Source organism: Lathyrus oleraceus, chromosome 4 (genome assembly GCF_024323335.1).
Source record: "Lathyrus oleraceus cultivar Zhongwan6 chromosome 4, CAAS_Psat_ZW6_1.0, whole genome shotgun sequence".
NCBI classification, from domain to species: domain Eukaryota; kingdom Viridiplantae; phylum Streptophyta; class Magnoliopsida; order Fabales; family Fabaceae; genus Lathyrus; species Lathyrus oleraceus.
This window is the reverse complement of record NC_066582.1, coordinates 290313064-290324167: the sequence shown is the minus strand read 5'-3', so window position 1 is coordinate 290324167 and position 11104 is coordinate 290313064. Positions and strand designations below refer to the sequence as shown.

The 11104-nt window shown below is 33.9% G+C and overlaps 2 protein-coding genes across 4 annotated transcripts; both read right to left on the bottom strand.

The window, feature by feature from the left end:
• Positions 1 to 2946: 2946 nt before the first annotated feature.
• On the bottom strand, positions 2947 to 3672 carry LOC127137155 (uncharacterized). The gene is made up of 2 exons (XM_051063641.1): positions 3601 to 3672; positions 2947 to 3480 (listed from the first exon to the last, which is right to left on the bottom strand). Exons 1-2 carry the CDS (start codon positions 3670 to 3672, stop codon positions 2947 to 2949), a joined length of 606 nt encoding a protein of 201 aa, XP_050919598.1.
• Positions 3673 to 5849: 2177 nt separating this feature from the next.
• LOC127075164 (phenylacetaldehyde reductase) lies at positions 5850 to 9573 on the bottom strand. 3 transcript variants are annotated; one of them, XM_051016617.1, is made up of 8 exons: positions 9374 to 9541; positions 9202 to 9268; positions 8736 to 8921; positions 8485 to 8654; positions 7747 to 7938; positions 7290 to 7452; positions 6969 to 7152; positions 5850 to 6361 (listed from the first exon to the last, which is right to left on the bottom strand). In XM_051016617.1, exons 3-8 carry the CDS (start codon positions 8851 to 8853, stop codon positions 6217 to 6219), a joined length of 972 nt encoding a protein of 323 aa, XP_050872574.1. In that variant the 5' UTR covers positions 8854 to 8921; positions 9202 to 9268; positions 9374 to 9541; the 3' UTR covers positions 5850 to 6216. The 3 variants fall into 3 exon arrangements, with proteins under 3 accessions (XP_050872574.1, XP_050872572.1, XP_050872573.1); XM_051016615.1 differs by lacking the exon at positions 9202 to 9268 and having other exon boundaries at positions 9374 to 9573; XM_051016616.1 differs by having other exon boundaries at positions 9202 to 9530.
• Positions 9574 to 11104: the final 1531 nt, after the last annotated feature.

The following is an 11104-nucleotide window of genomic DNA, read 5'->3' as shown; positions in this document are numbered from 1 at the left end:
ATGCCTTGATGCCCACTAAACTGGCAATGATTTTAAGTTGGGAGTTTTACTCCAAATGGTACCACATGCATGAAGAGTCGAGTCTCATTTGAGTTGCATTTACGTTGTGTTTGAATATGATGTTGAGTTGAATATGCTGCTACCGAATGCATGATATGATGTGGGTGATTAACGTGTAAAGTTACTTAACATAACATGATGATTTATAATATTTGTTATATCGATTGAGGAACTCACCCTTACAGTTATATTTTTCAGGTAACGAGCAGTGAGTTGAGTAGAAGCTAGTGCTTGAAGTCTAGAGTGGTTTTAGTGGGTCATGCTCTGATAGATGTAACATCGGGACGGGATGTTTTATTTGTTGAATAAATGTTAATTTTAAGATATTACAGATGTTGAATGTTTCTATCCGCTGCGAATTTTTAAAGAAGTGTTTATGTTGAATTAAATAATGAGCATGACTGATTTTTACGGTGAATTATGTGAAGTATTATGTGACACCCTTGGTGCATGATTACTCTGATATTGATTTATATGCTGTTGTTTTAATTAAATATTTGGGGTATTTTAGAAGGGTGTTACACTCGCCTAGCGAGCCAGCTAGTTTGGGCTTTTTCTGGATCTGGTGCTTCGCTGGGGCGAGTGTCATAACGAAGGGTTCGCTAGGCGAAGGAGTTGCTCGCCTAGCGAGCGAGCTAGTCTGGGCCCTTTTCTGGGTTTGGCCACCTGTGAGTTGGGTCTTTGTTCCTTTGGGGATCAGTGCCTTGCAAAATAAGTTGGAGTGCTTCGAGGAATGTTTGGCAAGATTAATGGGCAAATTTTGGGGTATGACAACATCTATCAGTTACTGGATAGAATACCATCGAAGAGAAAATCTGTTATCGGTTAGGATGAACATATCAAGGATTAACTCTGCGGGAGAAATTAGGGTTTACAACTACCGGTTACTGGGTAGAATACCACAAAGAGAAGGAAACTCGTCATCGGTTAGGATGAACATATCAAGGATTAGCTCTCTGGGAAACAAAATAGGGATTACAACTATCTTTTTACTGGGTAGAACACCAAAGATGAGAATATTCATCATCGGTTAAGATGAACATACCAAGGATATACTCAGGCAGGGGAAAGATAGATATCCGTCACCGGTTAGGATGAACATATCAAGGATATACTTCTTGGGGAATCAGAAACAAATCAACCCACTGGGAACTCCACTGCTGGGAAAACAGGGGTACTATTGTCGGGTATTGGGCAAGAAGTAACAAACTGCAAACTAAGAAGAATATTACCAGTTACTGGGTAATAAGCTCTTAGGAGACTCAAAGCATCTATCTAGGTAAGAGCTAGAAAGAAATAGTCAATCAAGACTCAACCCAATGAGGACAGAACTCAAGGGGAGCGACTCCATCCAGATAATCAACTGGGAAGGAAACTGAAGTAATAATCATCCACGAGGAAACAACTCAGTGGGGAAGAGGAGAAAGGTTAAAGTCTTTCTGCTTAACGGGCTGACACTCTACAATTGAGGGAGGACAAACACCGAACTCATATGGGGATAAAGTACCGCCGTACAGAGAATGAGAATCTCAAATCGACAAATCGATCAAATATGATAGTGCCAATATGCAATTATGAAATTATATGAACGTGTGTGTGTGTGTGTGTGTATATATATATATATATATATATATATATATATATATATATATATATATATATATATATATATATATATATATATATATATATATATATATATATATATATATATATATATATATATATATATATATATATATATATATATATATATATATATATATATATATATATATGATGATGATGATGATTATGCTGACAAAACGAATCACAAAGGATACAAAGGGATCGCAAAGAATTTGAATCATCGGTACAATCCTCGGTCAATCCACAAAGAGAGGGAGACAACTGCTAGAGAACAGAGAGATCAACAAACCAAAGGCTCAAATCTAGCCGAGGGAGGAGATCTAGTGGGGAGAGGAGAAGTTATCGATTCTGCAGAGAATATTAGGTCAACGCCATATCAAATGGGAGATAACCATACAGAAGATAAACACAAAATAACTGCTCAGAAACCAGGAGGAAACTCTGACTGAGAGCGAGTCGGGTGGTGACCGGTGGAGAAACCAACGTGATCTTCTGGAGAAAACATCTTACTCTACTGAAGATCAAACCTGCTGAAGAAACGCGATCTCCGTTGGGAAACACATAAACACTACCGGGGAAATAACACGTCGCAAGGTACTTAATCAAGGGTGCAAAATTGTTCTCTAAGAAACAATGCATTTATTCTCATGGAAATATGAATATGTTGGACTTCCATGGGAAGATCCTGGCTGCCCTTCGAGGCAATTACGCAACTGAACTTCTACGGGGATATTCCGACTGCCCTCCCAGGCTATACCCAATTGACCAATATAAAGATCTCGCCTCAGGCACTCAGTATCTCCTCGACATACTCCTTACACTTCATACTAACAATTTTTGAAAAATTGAACATACACAACAAATGAGTTGAATTTGGAAACACAACTTCCATGTTATTCATCAATGCCAGTTCACATTCAATAACCAAAATATTCGGTAGTAACTTCTTGGAAGCGAACAACTCTTTTAGCTTTCCTACTATCCATGTAAAGTTTTCCTCCCTTTCATTTTCCATATATACAAATCCAACCAAAAATGTCAACTTCGTGTATGTAATACCAACAATCTCAAGTAGTGGTAACTTGTAACTATTTGTTTTGTATGTACATTAAATTAACAACAGCCTGTAACAACTTCATAATGTAATAAATCAAAATAGAAGCAATTGGCATAAGAAGTATGTGTTTGTTTTTATGTGCAATCAAAAATCAACACAAGATGAAACATATTCAACAACATCACTGAATTAGGGTGCATCTAAAAGATATGAGCAACAACATTTGAAGAGTCCATTATCCAGTATATGTATTTATCTTCATGAATAAGACTGAACATATGTTGCATTTCAGTCAACGAACCTCTCTTGCTCGTCTTGTATGCAGATCTTGCCTTGTAGATATGGGCAACACTCGTTAGATTTTCTATATCTCTATCTTTCAAAGCAACAACTATGTATCTGGGAGTCATATTATGTTTGGTCATGTCATTCACAAACTTTCTTTCATGATATTTTAAACGACCTAATACACCATCCCTTTCTAAGTCCTTAGAAAGTGTATTATTGTGAAACTCACACCTAACTGTAACCTTCCAACCACTTCCACTTGACACAGATCTCAGCATAAATGGACATTTCACTTTTATAGTATAACTTCCTGCAATCACATTCTTTTTCTTGTAGTTTTCTCCTCTCTCACAATCCATAATCAATTTATCTTTCCTCCATCTCATCCCATTTGCAGTATTAGAACGAATATCAACAACAATAATACCATGTTGTTTACCAATAAACTGAACCCATACCAAAACGTCAGCCCAAGAGGGAAATATTTGACATTTACAACATATACAAATAAATTATCAATGTCAGAGATATCATAAATAAAAAGGAACCATTTATGTAAAACATACCACGTCAATGGTGAAAAACTGGACAAAACCCACAGGAGAACCATCAGAATCTGGACCGCACAATTGAAGCATACTGAACTAACGGTAGAATCTTGCAAATTCTGGATTTTTCCTAAACAAACGGTAAAACTTCAAAATGTATCCAGACTTTTATTAAAAATCTAGAACTAATTCAAAAATGTTTCCGGATTTTTTCTTAAAAATCGATAAAACTTTAATAAATTCTAAATCTTTGCAAAAAAAAATCTAGTAAAAATTCAAGAGATTTCTAAATTTTTGCCAAAAATCTGATTATATCTCATACCGGATATTTAAATGTCCGATAAAAAAACATAAATTTTTTTTTTCATATCAGATATTTTAAATAACTATCAGATTCATAGTCTATAAAATATTTTTAGGGAATGTAAAACTTTAGAAGGTAAATAATGTGAAGGATAACGTTATCATTATTACAAAATATGGGGTCCTAGGAAGAAACACCACATAATTAACGTGAGGAGCCCTACCATAGTTAAGAAGGTCCAACAATTGACAAGACGTCTACCCTCCTCTTCAAATTTCTTTTATGGGTAGAAGACAAGGTTTTTCACTTTTTCACCATCCTAAAGAAGAAAGAGAAGTTTAAATCGACAAATGAATAAGAAACCTTCACGAGATTGAAGACTTTTTTTTTTGGCAATTATACTCGCATTAACACACCAAAAAGAAAGCATACTATTAACACACCAAACATTTTCATCTTTTGATCAATTAAAAATAAACTTAAAACATATTTAACGGCAAACATAAAATTAAAAAAAGTATATATTTAAATCATTTGAGAAGTGGCTAAGTAAATATTTATAAATGATTTGAAAAATAAATCAAAAGTAAATATAATAGTTATGGAAGAATTGAAGGGGAAAAAAGAGAATAACATGTATAAAATGTATAAAGTAAAGAACATAATGTTTTAAGGGTAGTGTAACCCTTCACGAAACAAATAACAAGGGTAATGTAACCCATACTTACGCTCATGGTCATATATTAAATAATTCCTCCATTCTTTTTTAAGTTTTGGTGAAAATTTTATGTTTCTTTAAAGTTAAAGTAGTAATAAGTATAATTTTTTTAAAATTATTTTTAATTATTTATTATGAAGGGAGAAAAAGTATATCAAAATATTAAAATTTAGGGATATTACAGGAAAAAAAGTCATAAATTAAAATATAATAACAACTATTAACTTTTAAAATTTATGTAAAAAGTAAAAAAATACGATTAAAAAAAACAGATGGATGGTATAAATAATGTGATTAGTTATTAATAATTACATTGTGGCTTCGTGATGAGAAGAAAGGTGAGGTATAAATGATGGTTAGTTGTTATAATTATTGGTGTTGGAGCTTGTCACTTAGTGGACTGACATATGTGAGAAGGAATTTTGATGAAAATAATATTATCATATTTTAAATTTCCATCATAGTGCAACTAAAATAAACTTGGGTCGCGGTACGAGTAATGGTTAGTTGCTTTGATGTTGTGATTTATTAGAATAAAAGGTTAGTGAGATAAGATTTTATTAATATTTAATTATTAAATTAATTAAGTTAATAAATAAAGAGTTTGTGGGATGTAATATTATTTACATTTAATTATTAATTAACAATTTATATATATATATAAATAAATAAATAAATAAAGAATTTAATTGATATAAGCGTAAAAAAAATTTGCACTATCAATTAATCACAAACACTGATTTATTTAAAAGGTTTGATTTTTATTTTAAACATTTAAAAAGTAATACAAATAAATGATTGTGATGTATTGATAATGTAAAATATTTTATACTAACAGTATATAACAATTAATCTCATAAATAAATATAAATTATTCTTGTTATGCACCAAAAGCTTAATATTTTTTCCTTTCATAGAACTACCTCTATATTTTATTATAAGTCACTTTGAAAAAATATTTTATACCACAATAAAAATCATTTTATGATATAATAAATTATTAATATTATTTTTTCTATCCTATCCTTAAATATTTATTATTTTCTCTCTTTTAATTATGTAAATTTGTCTTTCTAATATAATTAATGAAGATAATTTTTTAAAATCCTTCATCATTTCTCTTTTTCATACCTCGATTATTACATTTCTTAATACAAATGAAAAGTAAAAAATGACTTATAATAAAAAACGGAAGGAATATATGATATCCATTAAGAGAATCTCTTTAATTAATAAAAGAACAAATTCGGCATAAACTGAATTCATATTTTTATCTTCAATCCTTCAAGACACAATTACAAGGTTATAATGACACATCAAGAATATTGATTTACATGAAGACAGAATCGGTTCACTGCATGCCCTTTAAACTCAATTTTACATTGCTGAACAATATTGACCCGTTTTGATTTAACACAAAGTTTACACACCTTATTTTACAATGAAAATTTCTTCTCAACATGATTTATTAATAACATAGTGAACATGATTGAAGTTAACAACAAACTTCTATAGGGTTATTCTGCTAGATGGGATTCACTTCCACGTCATAGATCAAATGATACTAACATCTTTTCATGTCTTCATTGATTAAGTGGGATGTTGAAGCTTATTAAAAATCGACAATCTTTTTTTCCCTGAAGCTTTCCACAGTCTCCTTGAGGCTAACTTCCAAAGGAGTAAACTCGATTCCCAAGCTTTCAGCCTTTTCCTTGGAAATCTGATACGTTGTCAAGTATGGTTCTTCATTCTCACACCTGATAAAATTGTAGAGAGTGCATAGTTTCATAAGTTGTATAGGGTACAATCCAATTTATTGTGATCAGGTGATGGGAAAAGTATGCATTGAGACAGGAAGACAGGTATGGGAAGCAGTAGGTGCAGAAAAAATGAACTTAGTTGCATTTGTAACCATTGTGAGAGGTTTTGTAACTCAAAGAGAAACATCATTGACAGCAATAGTCTAATTTGTGTTTGTTGTATGGTCTAAGGAAAGAGAAGCATGAACAAGCAAAGACTCTTAAGGAAGAGGTGTGAAGCTTGTTAATGAGATAAACATTTTTTTGATAACAGTTAAGGAGATAAACATGTTTAAAATGCACGATCCCAGAACATTGGTTGTGACTTTTTGACAGTGATCAAATTTAAACTCATTTTTTAGAAATTTTGTTTAAAAGGTCTAAACTCTGCCACCTAGTTTGTTTGAAGGATTTTGACAGATATATTAAATTGCAGTTGTGAGAATAAGCTCTGAAAATTTTAGTGCTGAAGGATATTTTATACTTTCTTAGTTTCAGTTCAGGCATACATTGAACAATTCATATTTTATATGCATTCTTGGAAGCATAGGAGGAATGAACTTACTTGTCTGAAATTTGTAATGATGGGTACAGATTATGTAAAATCTTAGCAAGTTCTGAGTAGTGTACCACTCTCTCAGCCAAACAATATCTTCCGCTAGCTGAAGCAATCTCATACGCGTGAATATGGGCGTTCGCAACATCTTTCACATTGACCAATCCAAGAGTATTATTTGGAAAAGGTATACCTGCATTCAAACACTCAGGGAGTTGTTTTATTATGCAACAGGACAATCTTTTTTGGAATAAATATGACATTACATGATATTTGACACATTGCAAGTCCACATACTAATATAAGCTTTTTATGTCACGAAAGAATTACCATTTATTAGGTTTAAAATTGGTTTAACACTTTCGTTAACCTCTGGTTGTAAGAGAGGTCCCTCAACCGTAGCTGGATTAATAACAACCATGTCAATGTTGTTTTCATTTACAAATTTCCATGCTGCAGCCTCAGCCAAAGTCTTTGAAAGTGTGTACCATAACTGAAAAGACAAATGAAAGTTGGCAAAAAAAAATGCGCTAATTTATAAAATAATATCTTGTGATATTAATTGTATCTTAGAGTAATTTAGAATAACATAGATTGTTCCTTTGGATTGAGTTCCATATTCCCTTGTAGGTTAGCATTTATTATTTGTAATATCATCCAAGGCTTTATCTCATAACAACTAAAAACACATCATACAATTCTTACTTCAGGTAAACCACATCAAAATCGCATAGCCCAGCTTCACAAGCTTCAGGCTTTCATTCTGAATAGGAAAAACAATGCTAACCTGTGATTCCCTACAGAAATCTGGATCTGAAAACCATGTCTCATCAACTATGACTCCAGGATTTTTCGGCCTTGTGTTAAATGCAACTGCAGAAGTAGAAGAAGTTAAGACAACCCGTTTCACAGATGGTGATTTCGCACATGATTTAAGAACATTAAGAGTTCCCTTCACCGCCGGATCAATCAACTCAGCCTGAAATAAAGAAATCAAAATTAACGGTGCATACACCGGCAACTAATCTATTTCGGAAAGAGAACATAGAAAAGTAGTTTTTAACCTTAGACTGATAAGTTTTTCAAAAAACCAAACCGTATTTAAGAAAGTGCAGGTAAAGATTATCCTTTTTCAATTGACTTGTAAACTATGAAAACCAGCTAAAAAATATCATTTCAAGAAAGAAAAAGAAAACTTCTTTCATCAACATGTACTAATGGAAAGTGCTAAATAGGTCAGCAGATGAAGTTCTTTATGTTAAGAGTCTGAGTAATGAATATAGCACTAAAAATAGAATGTTTTTTGACACAAGGAAAAACCCAACACGCACATGAAAAGAGATTAGGCTCGAAAAGAATTTTAAAAATGTTACATCTATGACCTTACAAGTTGGTTTTGTAGATGAATTAGGTCTAAATAAAACCGAATATGCTATTAGGGCCTAAGGATGAATTAGGCTCAACATAAAACCTAATAACAAGCACACTGCTTTCAACTATTTATAAACAATAGAATAGAATGAACCTGAGGGTCGTCAATGACAAAACGAACAGGTGAAGCAGTATGAAAGACGCCATCACAACCCTCAACAATAGAGTCAAAAGAACCTTGTTCCAAAAGATCTGCCTTAAAGAGTTGCAACCTCTCTTTTGCACCATCAAGTTTAATCAAGTGGTCAACCTTTTTAGGATCACCTGTTTTCACACCAATCAAATAAGCGAAACAAAAAGAACAAGAATGTTGATGAGTTCATATAAAGAGAAAGAAGCACTTACTTGGATCACGAACAGTGGCTCTGACAGTGTAACCACGTTGGAGAAGGAACTTGACAATCCATGAAGCGATATAACCGGACGCACCGGTCACACAAACCACCTTTCCTTCCCCACTCATTATCCTCTTTCTCTTTCTCTTTCTCTAGTTCAAAGTTTTGGACTGCCGTTCACTATTCATTCCAACTCCTTTATCAAATATAAAACCTCTTTTAAATATTACATACATTAAGAAAAAAAAATTAAAATAAACTAAAATATATTAGATATGGTTTTTCCTTAAGTAACCAGTGTAGTGTGAAGCCATAAAAGGAAATACAATTACAATTATTGTAAGTCAACAGATTTTCACTTTTGGTATGATTATCATCATCATCAGGCAAACTTTAACAGAATTGATGCGCAGAAAATCTGATATAGCTAACTATATGCTTTCACATACACCAAATTAAACGATAAATCTCTCTACCTAGTGGATCATCGTGACTCGTAAGAGCAAAGGTGGATGACGTAAACTTTGTTGCGCGTCTCTGAGACTGAGTCGCAGATAAAAAAGGAAAGATGAAAAATGGTGCCACGTAACCACCACCACCACACACTTAGTATTCAGTCAGTTGAAATTGAAATAAGGAAAACGGTACCTTAGGCGGTGACGTGAGAGGAAAGAGAAGATTGGAGGAAAGGCTTCTTGACGGAGACGTTATTGGTGTCGTCGTTGAGTGTGAGTCATCGTCTCGCTGAGCAAGGAGACGAAAATGCTGCCTTAGCCACAGAAACTAATTTTATTTGCTGCCGTCACCATTTACGCATTATTAAGCTGTCAAGCTTTATTAGTGGCCGGATCTCGAAATTTTTAAAAAAATAACTCACTTTTTTAAAGAAATTCTTAAAATATCTCTGATTTCAAAAAAAATCTTAAATTATCCCATTTTTAAGAGGAGTCGTCGATTAAATTAGAGACTTCTCTTAGAAATTGAATGGAGACGTCAATTGGATTGGTTAGGGCAGGTGCCCTAGCCAATTGGATCGGCGCCCCTGTGTAAGACTTAAGAGGAGGCGCCAATTCAATTGGACCCTAAGTGTAAAATGCAATTTTTGTGTTATAAATAGATGTGTTGTGTGAGTCATTGTTCCACATCTCAATTAATCATTTGGCAATCATGTTTGGTGTTCGTCGTCGATACGGAAAGGTGATTGTATGCGAGAGACAAACCTCAGATGCTGATGTTGTTCTGGAACATCACTACGTTCGATCAACTGAATAGGGAGTTGGTTCGTTGATTAGATGGGAAAATACCAGAAGGGAAAAAAATTAGAAGTATTGAGAGACTCGACAGTATCTTTGGTTGGGTGCGAATGAAGACTGATAAGGATGTTAGGGAAATGATGTTCGGTCGAGATGACATCAATTTGATGGTTGTAATCAGTTTGAAATATTTCTGTTTTCAGATAGCTTATTTTGTACTGATGTTTGTTGTGAACCTCGTTGTAACAAAAACTTAATGATATATAATGATTGAAGGTTACAGAAACACAATGTTACAAAAAGCTTAAGACTCAGATGATGCTCCTCGATTGGGGACAGTTGTTCTTGTTATGTCCTGGTTGATGACAGATACTACATAATCTTATCATTTTATCTGTGGAATCTATCTCTGTCCTGATACGTGTGCTGTTTGGTCTTCATTTTTTCTTTCTACGCATCTCGTCGTTGTGTCAAACTATATCACCTTCATATGGAGGTCAGTATTCCTCCATTGGTGAAGGTCAGTACCGAGAAGCTTTGATTATATACATTCATGACGATGACGGTCTTGTACACATCAGATAAATGGTTGTAAGCGTCTTGACGAGTATAAGCGCATGCTGCAATGACATGGGAGCAAGGAATGTGGAAGACCTGAAATTTTCCACAATCGCACCAACTTCTGTTTAGTCTAACAGCATCGGCTAAATTTGGTTTCCCCTCGTTGTGATCCATTGTTTCCTGGACGCTGAAATTTTGCCTATGACGGTCAAAGACTGTTACAACGTGTGTGCAAGCTTTGATGCTCTCCTCTTTCATGACCTTCATGCAACACTCACTGAATACTTGCCCGGACGTAGAAGGAATCCATCTTTCACCTCTGGTTGCGAACGTACAAGCCAACCTATAATAGGTCGATCTTACCAAGGCGTTATCGGAAGATTTCGAATTCCTTTGAATACCCCGTTCATGAATTCCACAAGGTTTGTTGTCATGTGGCCCCATCGACAACCTCCGTCAAATGCCCTTGCCCATTGCTCTACTTGTATGCTATTTAGCCATCTCCCTACGTCTTCATTAGACAGTCTAATTTCATCACGATAATATTGAAATGACGGCTGAGTTA

Coding starts and splice junctions, on each gene's coding strand:
- LOC127075164 (XM_051016615.1), bottom strand. CDS start 8,853: ATGAGTGGGGAAGGAAAGGTGGTTTGTGTGACCGGTGCGTCCGGTTAT. Junction 7,939..8,484: donor TTGTCATTGACGACCCTCAG/GTTCATTCTATT, acceptor TCTTTATTTCAG/GCTGAGTTGATTGATCCGGC. Junction 6,362..6,968: donor TCATTACAAATTTCAGACAA/GTAAGTTCATTC, acceptor CAATTTTATCAG/GTGTGAGAATGAAGAACCAT.
- LOC127137155 (XM_051063641.1), bottom strand. CDS start 3,672: ATGCTTCAATTGTGCGGTCCAGATTCTGATGGTTCTCCTGTGGGTTTT. Junction 3,481..3,600: donor AGTTTTTCACCATTGACGTG/GTATGTTTTACA, acceptor GTATGGGTTCAG/TTTATTGGTAAACAACATGG.